This window comes from Diceros bicornis, chromosome 32 (genome assembly GCF_020826845.1).
Source record: "Diceros bicornis minor isolate mBicDic1 chromosome 32, mDicBic1.mat.cur, whole genome shotgun sequence".
NCBI lineage: Eukaryota > Metazoa > Chordata > Mammalia > Perissodactyla > Rhinocerotidae > Diceros > Diceros bicornis.
The window spans coordinates 25,301,698-25,321,877 of record NC_080771.1 but is presented as its reverse complement, the minus strand read 5'-3'; the positions used below and the strand labels follow the sequence as shown (position 1 = coordinate 25,321,877).

At 40.1% G+C, this 20,180-nt stretch overlaps 1 protein-coding gene across 2 annotated transcripts in view; it reads left to right on the top strand.

Annotated features, from left to right (window-relative positions):
* Nucleotides 1-20,180, top strand: part of RFWD3 (ring finger and WD repeat domain 3) — a 41,753-nt gene that overhangs the window by 929 nt on the left and 20,644 nt on the right. For both annotated transcript variants that reach the window (XM_058528272.1, XM_058528271.1), the window contains exons 2-4: nt 4,359-4,881; nt 14,841-15,043; nt 19,672-19,742. In XM_058528272.1, coding sequence (XP_058384255.1) covers nt 4,361-4,881; nt 14,841-15,043; nt 19,672-19,742 — 795 coding nt within the window. In that variant the 5' untranslated portion in view covers nt 4,359-4,360. The remainder of the gene's footprint in view (nt 1-4,358; nt 4,882-14,840; nt 15,044-19,671; nt 19,743-20,180) is intronic.

Sequence of the window (20,180 nt, the reverse complement as noted above, 5' to 3'; positions counted from 1 at the left end):
ATTGTCTGGGAAGCTTTGCTCCAGAACAGCGCTGTTCTGTAGAACTTTCTGCCAGGATGAAAACGTTCTATATCTGTGCTCTATCTGTATCTCTCTATATCAGGTCCTGATATTCTCTTAGTTGTTGGGTTTTTTTTGGTTGGTTTTGTTTTTTTTAGGTGTATGGTGGTTTAGCATCTACTATGTACTCGATACTGTGGATATAGTAATGAATCAGACTAGGATTCAGCTCTCTGGTTTCCTGTTCTTACCTGAACGGATGGCTCTCTGTAATCAGAACTGGCATATGATGGGAAGATATTTCATTTTTTTAATATTTAACCATACTGAAAAGTACAGAGAATAATAATAATTTAAAAAAGGACTTGTGTACTCACCACCCAGATCTAACAAATCTTGACTCTGACCTTTTAATATAATTGCTTCCAATTTCTTTTTTAAGAAATAAAAATACTCTATATATAGGTGAAGCCTCCTGTGTACCCCTGCACTCTCCGTCTCCTGCATTTGCTGTTTTTCATGCCCAGGCTTGTTTTATACTACTATCATATATTTATAGGTCCAGATAGTAGCATGGTTTTGCGTCTTTTTAAATGTCCTAAAAATGGAATTATGGTGGATTTGTTTGTAACCTACTCTTTTCTATTGGATATGTTTGGGGTTTTTTTGTTTGTTTGTTTGTTTTTGCTGAGGAAGATTTGCCCTGAGCTAACATCCATTACCAGTCTTCCTCTTTTTTTTTTTTGCTTGAGAAAGATCAGCCCTGAGCTAACATCTGTGCCAATCTTCCAGTATTTTGTATGTGGGACGCCACCACAGCATGGCTGATGAGTGGTGTAGGTCCACGCCCGGGACCGAACCCACGAACCCAGGTCGCTTACTGAAGTGAAGCACACCGAACTTACCCACTAGGCCACGGGACCAGCCCCTGGATATGTTTTTTGAGGAAAATTTACCATGTTGAGGTTCTTAGGAAGAGAGCTTATGGTTCCGTCTTGACCAGAGGTTTTGCTTTACTTTATTTTTTTTTATTTATTTTCCCCCCCAAAGCCCCAGTAGATAGTTGTATGTCATAGCTGCACATCCTAGTTGCTGTATGTGGGATGCGGCCTCAGCATGGCCGGAGAAGCAGTGTGTTGGTGTGCGCCTGGGATCCGAACTCGGGCAGCCAGCAGCGGAGCGCAAGCACTTAACCGCTGAGCCACGGGGCTGGCCCCGTTTTGCTTTACTTTCTTCTCCATTTTCTGAGTTCTATTTTTCTGGTACTTCAATTAATCAGATATCCTGACTTGATCTTTTAATTTTATTATTGTCTTAGTTGGCTGTCTTTTTATTCTACTTTCTGAAAGAGTTCCTTGACTTTATCTTACAATCCTTCTATTAAATCCTTTATTTTGACTGTCATTTTTTATTTCCAAGAGCTCTTTATTGTTTTCTGATTTGTCCTTTTTTCCCCTGGCATTCTTTTCTTGTAAGTTTGGATTTTTAATTTTTTTTGTTTGTTTTTACTGTTTTTTCCTTTGTCTTCCTTTCTTCCTCCAAGTTTTTTCTGTTTGTCTAGTTTGGTCTCTTTCTGTCATGTTGGAGGCGTTCCTTAAATGTCGCTTGATCTTTGGCTATTTTTCATTATAAGGAGAGACCCCTGCTCTGGAAAGCTGATTGGAAGCTCTGTATGAGTGGCTGAACCTTATCAACCAGTGGGCTTTTACTGTTAGGTTTGTGGACAGAGACCCAGCCATTTTCCTGGGGGATTCACAACTGTCAGTATTTATAGATCTTTTTTCTTGAGCTGATTTTCTCTAGGGAACAATCCTCGAATCTGCTTTGGGGCGTAGAGAATGTATATAAACCAGAATATTGTGTCCTGGATTTGTACAGGGGAAAAAAGCTAGGGAGAAAGGTTGGAAATGTCTCACCCTGTTCAGTTTGTAGACTTTCACTTACCTCTTTATTTTCACATCTGTGCCACCTTCCATGCTGGTCCTAAGCCTGTCTGGTTCACACCTTCAGTTTCCTACAGGAGAGGGGGAAAGAGGTTTTTCTTTGTTTGGCTAGCTGGCTAGTTTTTAGTCTATTTCTTTGTTTGAGTGGGAGACAGGCTAACTACTTTTACAGGCTTTCAACCAACCCTCCTTTGTAGCTCCATCTTTCAACACTGTCTTCGGTGGTACCTGGTTTCTACCATTCCCTTAATGGGGAACTAGCTTGCTTCTCAATAGCACACATTTCCTTCTTTTACAGGCATGTGAGTTTCATCTTTTCAGCTCTACTAAGTAGTTACCAGTCATCAGTCTCTTTTATGACCTCGGGAAAGTGATTTGCATATCTTATATCCTGTTTGCATTTGCTTTGCTGTTGTGGTTTATCCTTTTTTTTTTTTTGAGGAAGATCGGCCCTGAGCTAACATCTGCCAATTCTCCACTTTTCTTGCTGAGGAAGACTGGCCCTGAGCTAACATCCATGCCCATCTTCCTTACTTTATATAGGACGCCGCCACAGCATGGCTTGCCAAGTGGTGTGTGCCCGGGATCCGAACTGGCGAACCCCGGGCCACTGCAGCGGAGCACACGCACTTAACCGTTTGCGCCACCGGGCCAGCCCCTGGTTTATCCTTTTTTTAATGACTCTTTTATTGTTATGTTCATAGGTTTTCAGGAATGACTAGAAAGATGTTTGTGCTTCATCCATCGAGTTTATTGGAATTTCCTCCATTTACTCTGCCCACTCCAATCTGGCCTCTGACTCCATCACTTCAGTGAAATTACTCTTTTCTAGATTACCTGTCATCTCCACATTGCTAAGTCTCGTGGGCATTCTTCCCTTCAGTAGCACTTGACACACCTGACCATTCCATCCTTGAAACATTCTTCCAAAACACCACACTCCCCCAGGTTTCCTCCTACTCATAGTCTTCCTTACTGGCTTCTCTTCCTGTAACTGTTGTGCTTTTAGTGTTAGTGTCTCTGGTTTTAGTCGTTGACCCACTTTTCTTCTATCTCTGTTCCTTCTTAGGTAGTTTAATCTATCCCATGATTTTTAAGTAGCATGACTATGCTGAGGATTCTTAAAGCTGTCTACTCCTTTCCATCTCCACTGCTACCAATCTTACCCAAGCCTCTGTGACCACTAGTTTACACTCCCACAGTAGCCTATAAACTGGTCACCTTGCTTGCACTCTGCTCCCCTACAGTCCATTGCTGACAGAGAAGAAACCCTTTAGTAAGGCCCTTGAGGCATTTAGTGATAGCTTCCTGTCTCATCACCCTCATCCCATACTGTCTGCTCTTCCTTACAGTGCTTTGTTCTCAAAAGTGCCAAATCCGTGCTCACCAGTACACAGTACCTGTGTACTGATTTCCTTCTGAAATTTCCTTGGCTCTTCATATGAGCAGCTTTTCTTTTTGCTGAGGAAGATTCGCCCTGAGCTAACATCTATTGAGAATCTTCCTCTTTTTGCTGAGGAAGATTTTCCCTGAGCTAACATCTCTTGCCAATCTTCCTCTTTTTGTCTGTGAGCTGCCATGACAGCATGGCCACTGACAGACGAATGGTGTAGGCCCGCGCCTGGAAATCGAACCCAGGCCACTGAAGCAGAGCGTGCCAAACTTCACCACTAGGCCACTGGGGCTGGCCCTGAGCAGCTTCTTTTAATCCTTCACACCTTGGCTCAATTTTCATCCTTACTGAGAGGCCTTTTCTCCTATTGTGTCTAAAATGGTGCTCCTTGCCTCCCATTCCCAAAACCAAATATCACAATCTATAGTTTTCACATTTATTTGTTTGTTTATTCTCCCATTTGCTAGAATGTGAAAGCTTACACAAGGTATTATCTGTCTGGGCTTCTGTGGGGTGTCTGACTACATAACAGGTGCTTAATAAATATTTCTTGAATAGACTAATGTAATGGAGTTAGAAATGGGAAACAATGAAAGAGACATAACAGGTGCTTAATAAATATTTGTTGAATAGCATTATATGCATTTGTTTTGGTAAATGTCCATATTCAGGTCACGACAAAGAACTGCAAGAGGTCTGGGAGGTTACTTTCAGACCCAATAGTTCAATCTCTGTATTTTATAGATCTTTCTATTTTAGAAGACAGTGCTATGATCACATGACTTTCTGTTTTCAAAGGGCAAAGTGGAAAACTGGTTATAAGTGGTTGTTATGGAGGAAAAAGTTGATGATTACCAAAACACTTCTGACTTAAAATAAGTAACTAAAATCTTCTCTTTAAGCTTCTCAGTTTTGCCAGTGATGATTTTAAACAGAAATTCTACAAGACTAGATATGATTATATCAGGTACATGATATGTTTTCTGTTTTGCTAATACTTTTTACAACTGTTGCTTTCCCAGTAATGGCTCATGAAGCAATGGAATATGATCTTCAGGTGCAGTTAGATCATCATGCTGCAGAACAGCCTGCTCTTGCTGAAGTGGTCAGCAGCCAAGGGGGACCACCCCTGCTCCAGCCTGCTCCTGTTGCAGTGGTCAGCAGCCAAGGGGGACCACCCCTGCTCCAGCCTGCTCCTGTTGCAGTGGTCAGCAGCCAAGGGGGACCACCCCTGCTCCAGCCTGCTCCACAGGTGTCCATTGACCTGACAGAGGAAGTGGAGCCCTTGGGAGAAGAGAGTGTGGAGAACATCGATCCAGGAGCTTCAGAGGAACATAGGCAGGGATCTGGTGCTAACCACACCCTCGGAGTATCTTCATTGGATTCAGTGAGCAGCTTCATCAGTGGGCTGCAGAGGCTTCATGGCATGATGGAATTCCTAAGACCATCTTCAGACCGCAGTGTGGGGCCAGTGAGAGCGAGGAGGAGGAGGTCTGCCTCACACAGGGCAAGAGCCGGAGGGTCTCAGAGGACAGACAGTGCCAGGTAAATTTGCATATGAATCGTGAGATTAGTGCCAGATTGGGAATTATGAACCTTAGGCTCTGGTCATACTCCCAGTGTTGCTGAGTGTTGGCATTGTGACTTTTGGCAAGTCAGGTAAACTTTCTGAACCCCTATTTCCTCGTGAGTCAGATGAAAATAAAGGTGCTTGTCTCATTTACTTCACAAAGTAATTGAGGGAGTATGTTATACTGATACACTCTGAAAACTAGGTGGTAGCTTGTTGGCAACAATTTCTGTCGAGGCTGGCTCTTCTTTAGATCATTTGTATCTTGTACATCAAGACAGAATTTCTTCCCCACCCCCCCAAAGCCCCAGTAGATAGTTGTATGTCATACTTGCGCATCCCTCTAGTTGCTGTATGTGGGACACTGCCTCAGCATGGCCGGACAAGTGGTGCGTCAGTGCATGCCCGGGATCCGAACCCCGGGCCGCCAGTAGCCAAGCGCGCACACTTAACCGCTAAGCCACGGGGCTGGTCCCTAGACAGAATTTCTTAATTTGCAAGTCCACTCCATTCCCCCAAGATATGTTGTTCATTGGCACTTCACTTAGTCTTGCAGTAGTCTTTGGAAGACAGGCAGGATGGATTTAGAGAAGCCCTGTGAAAAGTAGAACATGAATTAATTTAGAGCTTATCTGACTAAGTGGGAAACGTTCCAGTCTTCCTCACCTGAGAATGTGTTGCCCTGGAAAATAATTTTCTTTCTTAGTTTTTTGGTTTGGAGTTGCCTCTTGAAGGGCTTAGCTGTCAAGTCTTGACAGGGTTATTATAAAGAATAACAATTGTCTATGCCTTGTCTGTTTTTTAACTTCCTCCTGCTTTGTTTGAAATACTTTATTTCACATTTGGCCTTCTAAATGTTTTCATAATATTTAAAGAGATTGGATTCAACCTCTTCATTTTACATGAGAAGGAAACTTGGACCCCGAGAGGGTATTTTGTTCAGCCACAGCCACAGGGGAGGTGAGAGCTGGTATTGGAACCGGATTTGACTTGTTTTCTAACACTATGAAAATAGTGAGATGATACTAAAAAGTGGTAGCTGGGCTATCTACTTTAACAAATGAGGAAGCCAATGGGATAATTTGTGATTTGACTGGGGTAACTCTGGAATTGGGATTGTGCCTTCTGCTTCTGGGTTCAGCATCTTTTTTCCATGGATTCTGCTGATTACTGTATTAGGGCCTGCTATTACTGTGGCTTCTGTCTCTCTAGTGCCTGGTCACTTCTGGGGGTGACCCGTCAAGGATGACGAGTGCCTAATTCTGTGTTGACAAGAGTTGCAAATGCATGTTACTCTGTTATTTTAGGGTGTCATTCCCTTGGATTATGAAGACAAGGTAAGACTTCTTACATTTGTGTGATAGGTGAAGGCACCTTATAGTGCAATTTGGGGACCCTGTCGAAGTGATTAAGTGCTGAGTTGAGAATGCTGTCCCCAGGAGCTGGCTGACTGCCAAGAGGCCTCTTGCAGTAGTCCTCAGCCTTGGTTGTTCATACATTCACTCTTGTCAGGGGGAGAGTTGATTGCTCTTGGTAGGGGACACTAATTTTTGTTAACCAACTCATGGGAGATACCAATTTACAGAGACAAATAGAAACACCACAGAGATCAAATTCTCTTGTTGGCATGGTCAGCATGATTCTCCCAGAAGATATTTACACAAAGCCAAACTCCAATCAGAAAATGGCTTGATGTATGTAGACTCTGTGCTCAAGGACTCAGTTACAAAATTTAGGTATTGAAAGATGTCTGTCAAGTTATTTGACTGACAGTCGCGTGTCTGTCTCCACAAAGGGAATAAACCTAAAGGGCCAGGGACTGTGCGGTTCAGTGGAGAGAATATGGATTCTGGAGCAAGATAAATGTGGTATTAAAACTTTTTCGGGCCGGCCCCGTGGCTTAGTGGTGAAGTGCGCACGCTCCGCTCCTGGTGGCCCGGGTTCGGATCCGGGCGTGCACCGACCCACCGCTTCTCCGGCCATGCTGAGGCCGCATCCCACATACAGCAACTATAAGGGTGTGCAACTATGACATACAACTATCTACTGGGGCTTTGTGGAACAAAAAAGGAGGAGGATTGGCAATAGATGTTAGCTCAGAGCCGGTCTTCCTCAGCAAAAAGAGGAGGATTAGCATGCATGTTAGTTCAGGGCTGATCTTCCTCACACACACACACACAAAACCTTTTTTTCCCTGAATATTGTGTTATAAGCAAATTTCATGTGAAAGTGTGAGCTTTCTCAGGATTGATGGTTTACTCCTTCTAAATTTCTTGAGATGAATTTCTCATTATGGTGTTTGGCATTTACTCCACCTGACGGACTATCCTGGGGCCAGGTGTTGAGAGCCTGGTCCAAGGTGAGCAGCTTTTGCCTCAGACCAAGAAACCAAAGTTGGAGAAAGCTGTGTAGTGAGGTGTTTTTCCCAACAGGCTTCTCAGCCAAGGTCACAAACTCCTTTCCTGTTTCTTTGTTTGAGGCTACTTGATTCTGGCTGCCAGCGTCATCACCCATTCATCAAATATTTATAACCCTCCGTTATATGAGAGACTGAACTTTGCCTTGGAGATGCATTGGTGAACAGGACAGATCAGGGTATGTTCTTATGGAGCTAATGGAATCTAGGACTACAGAGGGTAAGCAAGGGGCAAGAACTTATTATACTATTATTTAGTTCAGAGATAAGAGCAGGATTTCTTGGGTTTCAAGGCTGCACTCCCAAAAAGAAACCCTAGCACTGCCTCCTGTTGCTCTTCATAGCTCCCCTTTCCTATGTCCCTAGCTGACCTTGGAAGTGCCTGTTTTGCTATATTAAAGCAGTATTAAAGAGCAATTTTTAAATAGTTGATACTTAATTTTTTCCTGGTTTCTATGCAGAATGCTATTGATATGCATGTCAGTAGCCTAACTTTAGTATGTATTTCATTTCATTAAAATGATCTTAAGAAATGCTATTATGTACTTTTTCTCGTGGTAGCGATAGCTGCTCTTCACACACAGTTCTGAAAATAAGTTGGTAAACTTGCTTAGCATTTTTTAAAAAAGAAAACTTGAGTGATGTCAGCAAAGATGGCAGAGTAAGGATCTCAGAAAATTCTCTCCATGAAAGCAGTGAAACAACTGGCAAAATTTAACAGAATCAACTTCTTCAGGACTCTGGAAATTTACCAGATGCTTGGAGCAATTCAGGGAGTGATTATTAAAAAGAAACAGCTGAATCTCAGTAAGAACAATGGACTTTGTGGCATTTCCTATTCCCATCCCCCTTTTCAATTCCATGGTAGCCTTGGAAACCAAGTGCCTGCAATCACAGTGAAAACCCGTGACCCGGCAGACACTAGAGGGAGTAAAATGAGTTGGAGATCCTTCAAAGCCTCATTCTCAGAGAATTCTCTTTCTTTGACCTGTCTGGTGGTTTCCTGGAAGATCCCACTTACAAGACTGTCCCTAACTTAGAGCTTGCCAAGTCTAAAAGGCCTAAAGCCTTTTCCCCAGCAGCTGCCTGAGGCAGTAGATAACCACTGGGGGAAACTATAGACTAACCAAAAGCTTAAAAGGAAAAGCTGGGGAATGAGAACTTCATAGGAGTTTAGAAAAGCTCTGACATATATCTGGGAATCTAGAAGGCCACGCACATGACCAGGGCTGTGTGCAGCTGTGCCCATGCTCAGGAAAGACCTAAGAAGGCACTAAGCTCTCAACTCTGGCTGACCTTGAGGCTCTGCACAAGCAGGAAGTAAAGGCCAAGGCAGAGTTGTCACCTGCCTAGCTGATTATGGAAGGATGCCCCAACACATACACACACAGTCCCTCAGCAAAGACTGGGAGACTTGCTGGTTCTAGGTGTCTAAGGAAGTCTCTGTCCAGTCATGAATTGACCACTAAGCTAACCAAACAAACTTCAGTAGCCACACACAATAAAGAATACAAACTTTTCAGATTAAGAAAAGTCACTAAACAAACAGTAACAACTGTAAGAAATAGCAGCAACAACAAACCATGGGAATGGGGATATTTGATTTCAAGAGTTACTACATTATATTATTTGAAATGTCCAGTTTTCAAGAAAAAATTACAAGACATACAGAGAAAGTATGTCCAGTTTTCAAGAAGAAATTACAAGACATACAGAGAAAGTAAGTACACAAGAAAAAAAAGGAAAAAAGGAAACTATATGTGAAGAAGCCAAGATGTTAGACTTACTAGACAGACTTCACTTCTGCTATTTAAATGTATTCAGAGAACTTAAGGAAAGTGTAAAACAATGTGTCACCAAATAGACAATTTCAATAAAGAGATTAAAGTTATAAAAATATACAAAATAGAAATGCTGACATTAACAAGAACCATAATGAAAAAAATCACTAGAGGGCTCAACAACAGGTTTGAGCAGTCAAGAAGGGAATTTGAAGATAGATCAGTTGAGGTTATCCTGTCTAGATACAGAAAGAAAAAGGAATGAAGAATAATGAACAGAGTCTCAGAGACCTGTGGGACATCGTCAAATATACCAACATATCCATAATGGGAATCCCTGAAGGAAAGGAGAGAAAGGGGCAGAAAGAATATTTGAGGAAATAATGACCAAATACTTGGCAAATTTGATGTAAAACATTAATCTACAAAAAGCTCAACAAACTCTTAAGTAGAATAAACTCGAAAGGGATCCACACCTAGATACATCAAACTGTCAAAGCCAAAGAAAAGAGATAATCTTGAAATCAGCAAGAGAGAAATGACTCATCATGTGCGAAGAATACTCAATAAAATTAGCAGCTGATTTCTCATCACCATGGAAGTCAGAAGGCAGTTGGATGGCCTATTTCGAGTATTGAAAGAAAAAACTCAACTAAGAATTCTTTGTCAAGCAAACTGTCCTTAAAAAATGAAAGAGCAATAAGGCATTTCAGGATTTTTTTTATTTTTTTTTATTTTTTTTTTTGAGGAAGATCAGCCCTGAGCTAATATCCATGCTAATCCTCCTCTTTTTGCTGAGGAAGACCGGCTCTGAGCTAACATCTATTGCCAATCCTCCTCCTTTTTTTTTCCCCCAAAGCCCCAATAGGTAGTTGTGTGTCATAGTTGCACATCCTTCTAATTGTATGTCAGGATTTTTTTAAAAAAACAATTTCTTCAGAGGAAGCCTGCCCCAGAAGAGTTAGTAAAGAGAGTCCTTAAGGCTGAAATTAATACCAGGCATAAATCGAATCCATATGAAGAAACAAAGAACACCAGCAAAGATAACTACATAGGTAAATATAAAAGACAATACATATATATTTCTTATTTATAACTCTTCTTTTCTCCTATATTATTTAGAAGACAACAGCATAAATAAATAACTTTGGGTACATAATCATCAGATGCAATTTATATAACAACAGCAAAAGTGAGAAAAGAATGGAGCTGTATAGGAGCAAAGTTTTTGTATACTATTGAAATAAGATGGTATGACTCTGAACCAGATTGCTATAAATTAAGGTGTTAATTATAATCCCGAGGGCAACCACTAAGAAAATAACTCAAAAACTAGTAGGAGAAATGACAAGAGTATTAAAATGGTTTGCTAGAAAATATTTAACACAAAAGAAGGCAACGATGGAGGGATAGAGGAACAGAAAAGACATAAGCCATAGAAAACAAGTAGGAGGGCCGGCCCCATGGCTTAGCGGTTAAGTGCGCGCGCTCTGCTACTCGCAGCCCGGGTTCGGATCCCAGGCGCGCACCGACACACCACACCGCTTATCCGGCCATGCTGAGGCTGCGTCCCACATACAGCAACTAGAAGGGTGTGCAACTATGACACAACTATCTACTGGGGGCTTTGGGGGGAAAAAAAAAAGGAGGATTGGCAATAGATGTTAGCTCAGAGCCGGCCTTCCTCAGCAAAAAAGAGGAGGATTCAGCAGGATGTTAGCTCAGGGCTGATCTTCCTCACCAAAAAAAAAAAAAAGGAAAAGAAAACAAGTAGCAGACATAAATCCTACCTTATTAGTAATTACATTAAATGCAAATGGATTAAACACTCTAATCAAAAGGCATAGATCAGCAGCATGGATTTTTAAAAATCTAACTATATGCTGTCTATAAGACACACACTTCATATTCAAAGACACTAATAGGTTGAAAGTAAAAGGGTGGAATAAGGTATACCATGCAAACGGTAACCACACAAGAGTTGGAGTTGCTAGGCTGATATCAGACAAAACAGACTTTTAAGACAAAAATTGTTATAGGAGTCAAAGAAGGACATTTTATAATGATAAAAGGATCAATCCATCCAGAAGATATAACAATTATAAGCCTGTATGCACCTAACAACAGAGCCCCCACCTACATGAAGCAAAAACTGACAGAATTGGTGAGAGAAATAGGTAATTCACCAATAATAGTAGATGTTAGTACCTATAGTGTAAGCCCTGACAGTGGCCTTTCTTTTGTAATGCAAGTACCTAACTTAAGGTTTGATTGCTGAAGCATCCACTTCAGAGAGGCATCTGCTTCAATGAAGGCTATCTCCAGTAAATACATTGTCAGCCACACAACTAGATAAGTGCCTACCATCACCACCATGACCGTGAGGCTCCTGGTTGATTTAGGTAACTGGCCCTTTGGGCTGCTTGGTTTTTTTGTTTTCTTTTCCTTTTTCCCCCCTCGCACTTAAATTCCTGCTCTTATGTTTTAAATTTGCCAATAAAGAGCAAGCCTGCGAAACCCTAGATCCCCACCCTCAGCCCCAACAAAAGCAGAACCCCAGGCCCATGCTTGCTCGCTCACTCTCTCTACCTGCAACCTCACTGTGTGCTCCCTGGTGTGCCTGTACACTCCAGGGCCTATAAGTAATAAACTTTTTTTTTTCTTCAGAGTTTTCTAATGGTTATTGCTGAAGGGCATCTTGTAATCATAATAAGAACTACAAGGTTCGGTCCAGTCATAACATTGGTTTGGAAAGGGGAATGGGAAACTCACTGGGGCCCAGGTGAGCGCTCCTAGGCATTTCTAGCTGGTAGCATTACTATCATATAGGCTGAGACTGGCACCAAACAGCCCACTTTCAGTACTGAGTAGAGCAGCTGGACAGAAGATCAGCAAGGAACTAGAAGATTTGAACAACACTATAAATCTACTAGACCTAAGAGATATTTATAGAACATTCCACTTAACAACAGAATACTTATTCAAGTGCACATGGAACATTTTCCAGGATAGATCATATATTAGGCTATAAAACAAGCCTCAATAAGGGGTTGAAATCATACAGAGTATGTTCTCTGACTACAATAGAATGAAACCAGATATCAGTAGCAGGAAGAGTTTCGGGAAATTCACAGATATGTAGAAATTACACAGCTCACTGCTAAACAACCAATAGGTCAAAGAAGAAATTCAAAGAAAAATTAAAAAATACTTTGAGATTAATGAAAAGAAAAACATAGCATACTAAAACTTATGCAGCTAAAGCAGTGCTTAGAGGGAAATTTATAGCTGTTAAAGGCTATACTAAAAAATACTCAAATCAATAACCTAACCAGAGAAACTAGAAAAAGAAAAGCAAACAAAATCCAAAGCAGGCAGAAGGAAGGAAATAATGACCAGTAGAGCAGAAATAGAAAATAGAAAAGCAAGAGAGAAAATCAACTAATCCAAAAGTTGGTTCTTTTAAAAGAGCAACAAAATTGACAAACTTCTAGCTGGACTGACCAAGAAATAGAAGACTCAAAGTATTAAAATCAGGAATGAAAGAAGCAACCTTACTATGAACCTTGCAGAAGAAAGCACTATTATAAGGGAGTACTGTGAACAATTTTATACCAACAAATTAGATATCCTAGGTGAAATTGACAGGTTTCTAGAAAGACATAAGCTACTCTTTCAAGAAGAGAAAGAAAATCTGAATAGACCAATAACAAGTAGAGATTGAATTAGTAATTTTTTTAAAAATTTACCACAAAGAAGAGCCCACAACTAGATGGCTTCCCTGGTGAATTCTACCAAACGCTTGAAGATGAAATAAATAACACCAATACTTCATTAACTCTTTGGAAAAATAGAAGAGGAGGGAACACTTCCCAACTGATTCTGTAAGGCCAGTATTACCTTGATACCAAAACCATACAAAGACATCATAAGAAAATTATAGACCAATATCCTTTATGAATATAGATGCAAGAATTCTCAACAAAATACTGGCAAACTGAACCCAACAATGTATAAAAAGGATTATACACCATAACCAAATAGAATTTGTTCCAAGAAAGCAAGATTGATTCAACATATAAAAAACAATGAGAATACACCATATTAATACAGTAAAGGGAGAAAACGTGAATATCTCAGTAGATGCAGAAACAGCATTTGACAAAATTCTGTCATCATAAAAACAACAACAACTAGGAATGGAAGGAATCTTCTTCAACCTAATAAAGGGCGTCGGTGAAAAACCCACAACTAACATCATACCTAATGGACAGAGACTGAAAGCTTTACCCCGAAGATCAGGAACAAGACAAGGATGTCTGCTTTTGCCGCTTCTATTCACCATTGTACTGGAGGTTCTAGCCAGGGCAGTTAGGCAAGAAAGAGAAATAAAAGGCATTCCAATTGAAAAAGAAGAAATAAAACTATAGCTGTTTGCAGATGATGTGATCTTTGCATATATCAAGTTGTGAAAGAAGCCAGACACAAAAGGCCACATATTGTATAATTCCATTTATATGAAATGTTCAGAATAGGCAAATCCATAGAGACAAAAAGTAGATTAGTGGTTACCAGACACGGGGAGGGGGAGAAGGAGGAGTGACTGCTTATGGGTACAGGGCTCCTTTTAGGTGTGATAAAAGTGTTTTAGAATCGGATAGTGGTGATGGTTGCATAACCTTGTGGTTATGCTAAAAACCACTGAATTGTACACTTTTAAACTGTAAATCAAAAAGAAGAAAACACTTGATTGCTACTTCTTATTTCAATTCATTCACATTTGTTTTTTTTTTACAAAGGGAAATCTTTTATCTATTGAATTGGTTACCAAATAATGTTTGTTCCATTAAACCATCCATTTTTTAATAGAAAGCCCTAATTTGTCATAAATTACAGCCAAACTGAGGAATCAAAATTTTTTTGTGTGAGCAGTATCTGACAATGTTTCTGGGTAATAATGTATCTTAATGTCATAAAGACAGTTATTAAAACTTAAAGTAGGCTACATTTCAATAATACTTTGTAATTATTAACTATGTAGTATGGTCTAAAGTTCAGAACACCTTTTTTGTTTTTAATATCGAATTTCATTAATTCTGTGCCATACTGGGGTATGGTAGTGGTTATGGTTAATACTCAGCCAGCCAGAATAGTTTGGAGTGTTAAGTCTGCTCCTAGCTCTTCTCACTTTGAGTTATTTTTTGATATCATACTGTTTTTAATCTTAACCTGACATTATTTAAACTTGAGAAGAAAAATATATTAAAATAAGGAGTGAAACAATGATGACTGAAGCTAGACTTCATACTATACTCCCAAAGACCTTGGTCTGCGGAGCTGCAGCAGCAGAATCCCACGAGGCCTTATTTGATCAACAGGGCCCTTTTTCTTCTTGCCCAGTCTCTCGTTTCAACTCTCTGATACCAGCAGACAAATTGCTAAGTCATGTCCTTTAAAAGATATTGACACGTGGCCAAAGGCCAGTAAAGTGGAATTAGCTTTTTGCAGAATGGTCAAGCTCCATTGTGGGCTAATGTAATAATTGAGTGGAAAAGAGAATGTCCAGGTCAGCCAGCATCTGCTTAAATCTGCTATTCTTGCTTCAGTGTTCAAAGGCAGCATTTAATAGTCCGGAGATGGGTTGAAATGACTAGGAATTTACCTTCAAATTTCTGTGGATTATTCTTGTGATGATGGTCCATTGTACTATAATTCTGTTGTCTTTCTGCATACATAGGTCAAGAGCACCATTGGATGCTTACTTTCAAGTGAGCAGGACCCAGCCTCATTTGCCAACTGCCTCTTATGATTCAGAGACTAGGAATCCTGTCTCTGAAGACTTGCAGGTATCAAGTAGTTCCGATTCTGACAGTGACAACTCCACAGAGAATGAAGAGGTGGTTGTCCTGGCAGAGGAACCTGGAGCTGCCGTTTTAGAAGGTGTGTATTCAGGTTTGGATTCACAAGGCTAACATACAGAAAGCTTAGACTTCAGAAGGCTAGAAACTCTAGATTTGTGTTTTTTTTTTTTTTTTTTTTTTTAATTTTTATTTATTTTTTTTCCCCCAAAGCCCCAGTAGATAGTTGTATGTTATAGCTGCACATCCTTCTAGTTGGTGTACGTGGGACCAGGCCTCAGCATGGCTGGAGAAGCGGTGCGTCGGTGCGCGCCCGGGATCCGAACCCGGGCCGCCAGTAGCGGAGCGCGCGCACTTAACCGCTAAGCCACGGGGCCGGCCCTAGATTTGTGTTTTGATACTCCCCCCACCTCCCCCAATGTCATAGATTCCTGCTTTATTAGCTTTCACTGGCCATAATTATATAGAGAGGATTTGATCTGGCTTACAGGTTTTTTGTTTGTTTTTTTTTTTAAAGATTTTTATTTATTCCCCCAAAGCCCCAGTAGATAGTTGTATGTCATAGCTGCACATCCTTCTAGTTGCCGTATGTGGGACGCGGCCTCAGCATGGCCGGAGAAGTGGTGCGTCGGTGCGCACCCAGGATCCGAACCCGGGCCGCCAGCAGCAGAGCGCACACACTTAACCGCTAAGCCACGGGGCCGGCCCTGGCTTACAGTTTAATGTGCTTTGTGACCCAGTGAGTCAGTCACTTTGTAATGACATTTTACATTCCCCTTCATTTTCTTAGACATCTGAGAAAGAAGTAGATTTTTTTTTCTTTTTCCTTTTTTTTTTTTTTTTAAATATGAGACGCCACCACAGCGTGGCCACTGACGGACGAGTGGTGTGGTTCCACACCTGGGAACTGATTCTGGGCTGCCAGAGCGGTGAGCGCTAAACTTTAACCACTAGGCCATCAGAGCTGGCCCAGTAGATTGCTTATTTAAAAGCTTTGTAAATTCAGCACCCTGTCTAGTCTGCCACTTTTTAAGTCCTACTCTAATGTTATGTATTGTGCAAGTGGAGCTTTATTTAGCGATAGGTGGACAGAGACCCCTAAAGCATATGTCCTGCTTACATTAAAAACCTTCTGATACCCCACATTATGGTCTTTTCCCACTAAAAAGAACCAGAGCTTCTTGAGAAATAGCTTTCCGGGTCTGGGATGGGAAGAAGAAAAGATTTTTAGGGCATTTTATTGTGCTAGAAAGCAAGGAAGCCATCTAAGTTTCATAGAGTTATGTCGTCAGTAGACACAGGAGCAACCTTGGAAGAAATCCTGGTGACCTAAGATGGGACAATATGAGCATCAAAAAGAATAATGAATATATTCTTGGATAGTGGATTGAAAAGACTTCATTTTTTTTAGAGTAGTTTAAGGTCATGACAAAATTGAGTGGAAGGTTCAGAGATTTCCCATATATCCCCTGTTCCCCGCACATGCATCGCTGCCTCCTCATCAGCATCACTCACCAGAATGGTACATTTGTTACACACCATAATCACCCAAAGTCCATAGTTTACATTAGGGTTCACTCTTGGTGTTGTACATTCTGTGGGTTTGGACGAATGTCTGGTGACATATATCCATCATTATAATATCATACAGAGTCTTTTCACTGCCCTAAAAATTCTCTATGCTCTGCCTATTCATCCCTCTCACCTACCCCCAAGGAAGTTTTTTTAAATAGAAAAATTCGAGCTAATAATTGGAGCATAAATGATAGAAAAAAATCATCATTTTATGACTCCTAATGAAATGATGTATCTAGGCAAAGATCATCAGTGGATCCTAAAACCATTGGGTTGAAAGGTTGGTGGGATTCTTTTTAATGGAGGGACCAGAACCCATTGATCAATCTTAACATCTCAAAATGTAAAACCGGGCTGGCCTGGTGGTGTAGTAGTAAAGTTCAGTGTGCTGTGCCTTGACGGCCCAGCTTTGCGGGTTTGGATCCCAGGTGCAGACCTACACCACTCATCAAACCATGCTGTGGTGGCAACCCACATACAAAATAGAGGAAGATTGGTACAGATGTTAGCTCAGGGCAAATCTTCCTCAGCAAAAACATAATAATAATAATAAAAATAAATAATAATTTTGGGAAAAAAAATAAAAACCACTAGACCTTGTGTGCCTCTTGGTGTGTTGCGATTAGAGATACCCACACCACCTAGGAAGTACTGTTGCTGCCCAAAAAAACCTTGAGTCTACTTAAGACTCTAGATATGATAACCATTTTGCACAGTTTATAGGAAGGAGGTTGAGGAAAAAGATGAACAATACTTCGAAGATGTAATCATTCAAATCTAAAATGTAGGATATTCTACAAATGGAATATCTAGAAAAGGACCTTAAATGTGTATGAAAATCTAATGTATTGTAAAGAGAATATCTCAAATCACTGGAGAAAAGGTAGACTTTTAAATTAGTGTTGTTAAAACTAGATAGCTAACTAGAAAACAGTAAAATTGAATTCATTCCTCGTACTATAATTCAGTATATATTATAAGTGGATCAGAGAGTGTAAAAATGAAACCATTCTAGTATTTAGAAGAACACATGAGTGATAAAACCCAGGAGTAAGGAGTACTTCAAAATCTAGAAGCAGTATAAGAAAATTACAAGCCAGCATAGATATTTTATGATTCCACGTATATAAAATGTTTAGAAAAGGCGGATCTATAGAGACAAAGTAGATTAGTTGTTGCGTAAGGCTGCTGGTGCAAAACGATTCTAAATTGGCATGAGGGGTCTTTTTGGAGTGATGGAAATGTTTTAAGTTGGATTATGGTGATGGTTGTACAACTCTGTAACTTTACTGTAAGTAAAAGTTAAGCAGTACCATGAGGAAGCAATCATCCAATACAGGATATAGGACATTTTACAGGACAAAGGACCAGATTTCTCTAGCAAATCACTAACAAAACAGGTGGATTTTAATTTAGAACTTAGGTTCATCACAAGCCATTATTGAGAGAGTGAAATGGCAACCCCTGACTGGAAAAGACATTCATAATATATATATCTGAAAAACGGCTTGTATCTAGGATATATAAATAACTTCTACAACCTAACAGAAAAATGGGCAAAAGATTTGAACAGGTACCTCCAAAAGAGGATCACCAAATGGCCAATAAATATATAAAAAGACCTCATTAGTATCAGGGAAATACAAAATAAAACCACAGTGTGGTAACCAATATGCACCCACCACAAGAGCTAAAATTAAAAAGATTGACAACATCAAGTATTGGAAAGGATATAAAGCAACGAGACCTCTCATACACGGCTGGTAGGAGTGTAAATTGGTACACACATTTTGGTAGTATCTTTAAAACTTGCTATATGTATAACCATATGGCTCAGCAATTCCACTTTTGTTTATATACAAAAACAGGCAAAATCAATTGATGGTGTTAGAATTTAGTATAGAGGTTACCTTTGGTGTAAGCGAGTTGACCCCCACCCCCCCAGATATAAGGAGGACATAAGGGTATAAGAGGCCCTCTTGTGGTTGTTGGCAATGTTCTGGTTTATAGTAGTTTGTGAAAATTCACTGAACTGAATACTTATGATATACTTTTCTGTATGTATATTACACTTCAATAAAAGTTTCCTTTTTTTTTTTTAAAGAAGAAGAGCCAATTTGAAGGGGCTCCCACTGGCCTATGATGGGACAATGAGCCTCAAAAAGACAAGTGACTAAAAATTAAAAATCATCTTCTTGATCATTAATGGAGATTGTGAAAGCTTGATGAGGAACCTGATAGTCTAGGGGCTGGACTGACACCAACTGAACCCAACATGAGCCTTCTCATGTGCTGCAGTCAGAAGCACACAACCTAAGAAGTATTCTTGCTGCCCCTCCTCTTACCAACCAACAATCAAATCCACTGAAGCCTCTAGATCTAACTGCCAATTTATAGGAAATGTAGGCAATAGAACAACAAGGAAGCAATCAGCCAAATCCAGGAGGCAGGGCATTCATAAGACAAAAGGCCATGTCTCCCGCCAACAAATCAGTGACAAGGAGGGGATAAAAATGAGTGAAGGAGAACTGTCATAGAATGAAAGAGTCTTAAGATTCATAACTGTCAAGCTCATTGTGGAGACCTTGGTTGGATCCTGATTGGAATAAATCCACTGTAAAGAGGAACTTTAAAACAATGGGAAAATTTTGAATTTGAACTGGGTGTCTGAGTATTAGATGGTATTAAAGGATCTTTGTTAATTTTGTTAGGTATAAAGATAGTGCTTATGTAAAAAAAATTCCGTATCACTTAGTGTTACAAAAGTTTTTACAAGTGAAATGACATTTAGGGTTTGTTATTAAGTATTCCAAAAGAAAGTAATGGGAATGAGGGCTTTGACAGAACAAGATTGGGAAAGTATTGATTATTTTTTAAATTGGGTGATGGGTACTTGTGGGTTAATTATACTGTTCTGTCTACTTTTATGTATGTTTGAAGATACCCAAAATAAGTTTTAAAAAAATAAATTTACTGATGCCTCTTGGGAAAATTGTCATCCCTTTTACAACAACACTACCAATTAGAAATGGAAAGCTGTGGTGAGTCAGACTCTCTCCTGCTAGCCTCTCATACCTGACTCATGTCTTCTTTTGTATATTACCTATCCTATCATTTCTGGCAATGGCTTGGCAGAGCAAGTAGGAGGTGTCTCAGCAGAGCAAGATGTTACATGTATCCGTGGAGAAGACACCCTCCCCAAGCAGGTAATATGAGCATCGTTTTAAATGAAAGGCTTGGATTTTCATTTAAAAAGGAGGTTGCAGGCTAAAATGGAAAGCTTCCAGGCTTTGTAGGCAGGAGGTCTAATTGTGAATTCTATCCATGTTACTTATTTATGTGACTGCTTCCTCTTAGGTTTAAGAAGTGGGAGGGTGGGGGGAATGAGGATAACTTGTCCTGCCTACCTAACAAGGTTAAGTATCAATTAAAATAATAGATAGGAGTACAGTTTGTGAAGTAGCTGGCAGAATATGATTGTTATGTGGTATGTTTTAATTTTTAAAAATAACACACATCATTGTTCTTAATATGAGAGTTATTTACGTCAATTGTGGACTCTGCCAATCCCAAAACATCATTGATGTACTTTTTGCATGTTTCTATATGGCCTCTATGTTTTTATTTCTTTCTTCTAAAAAAAT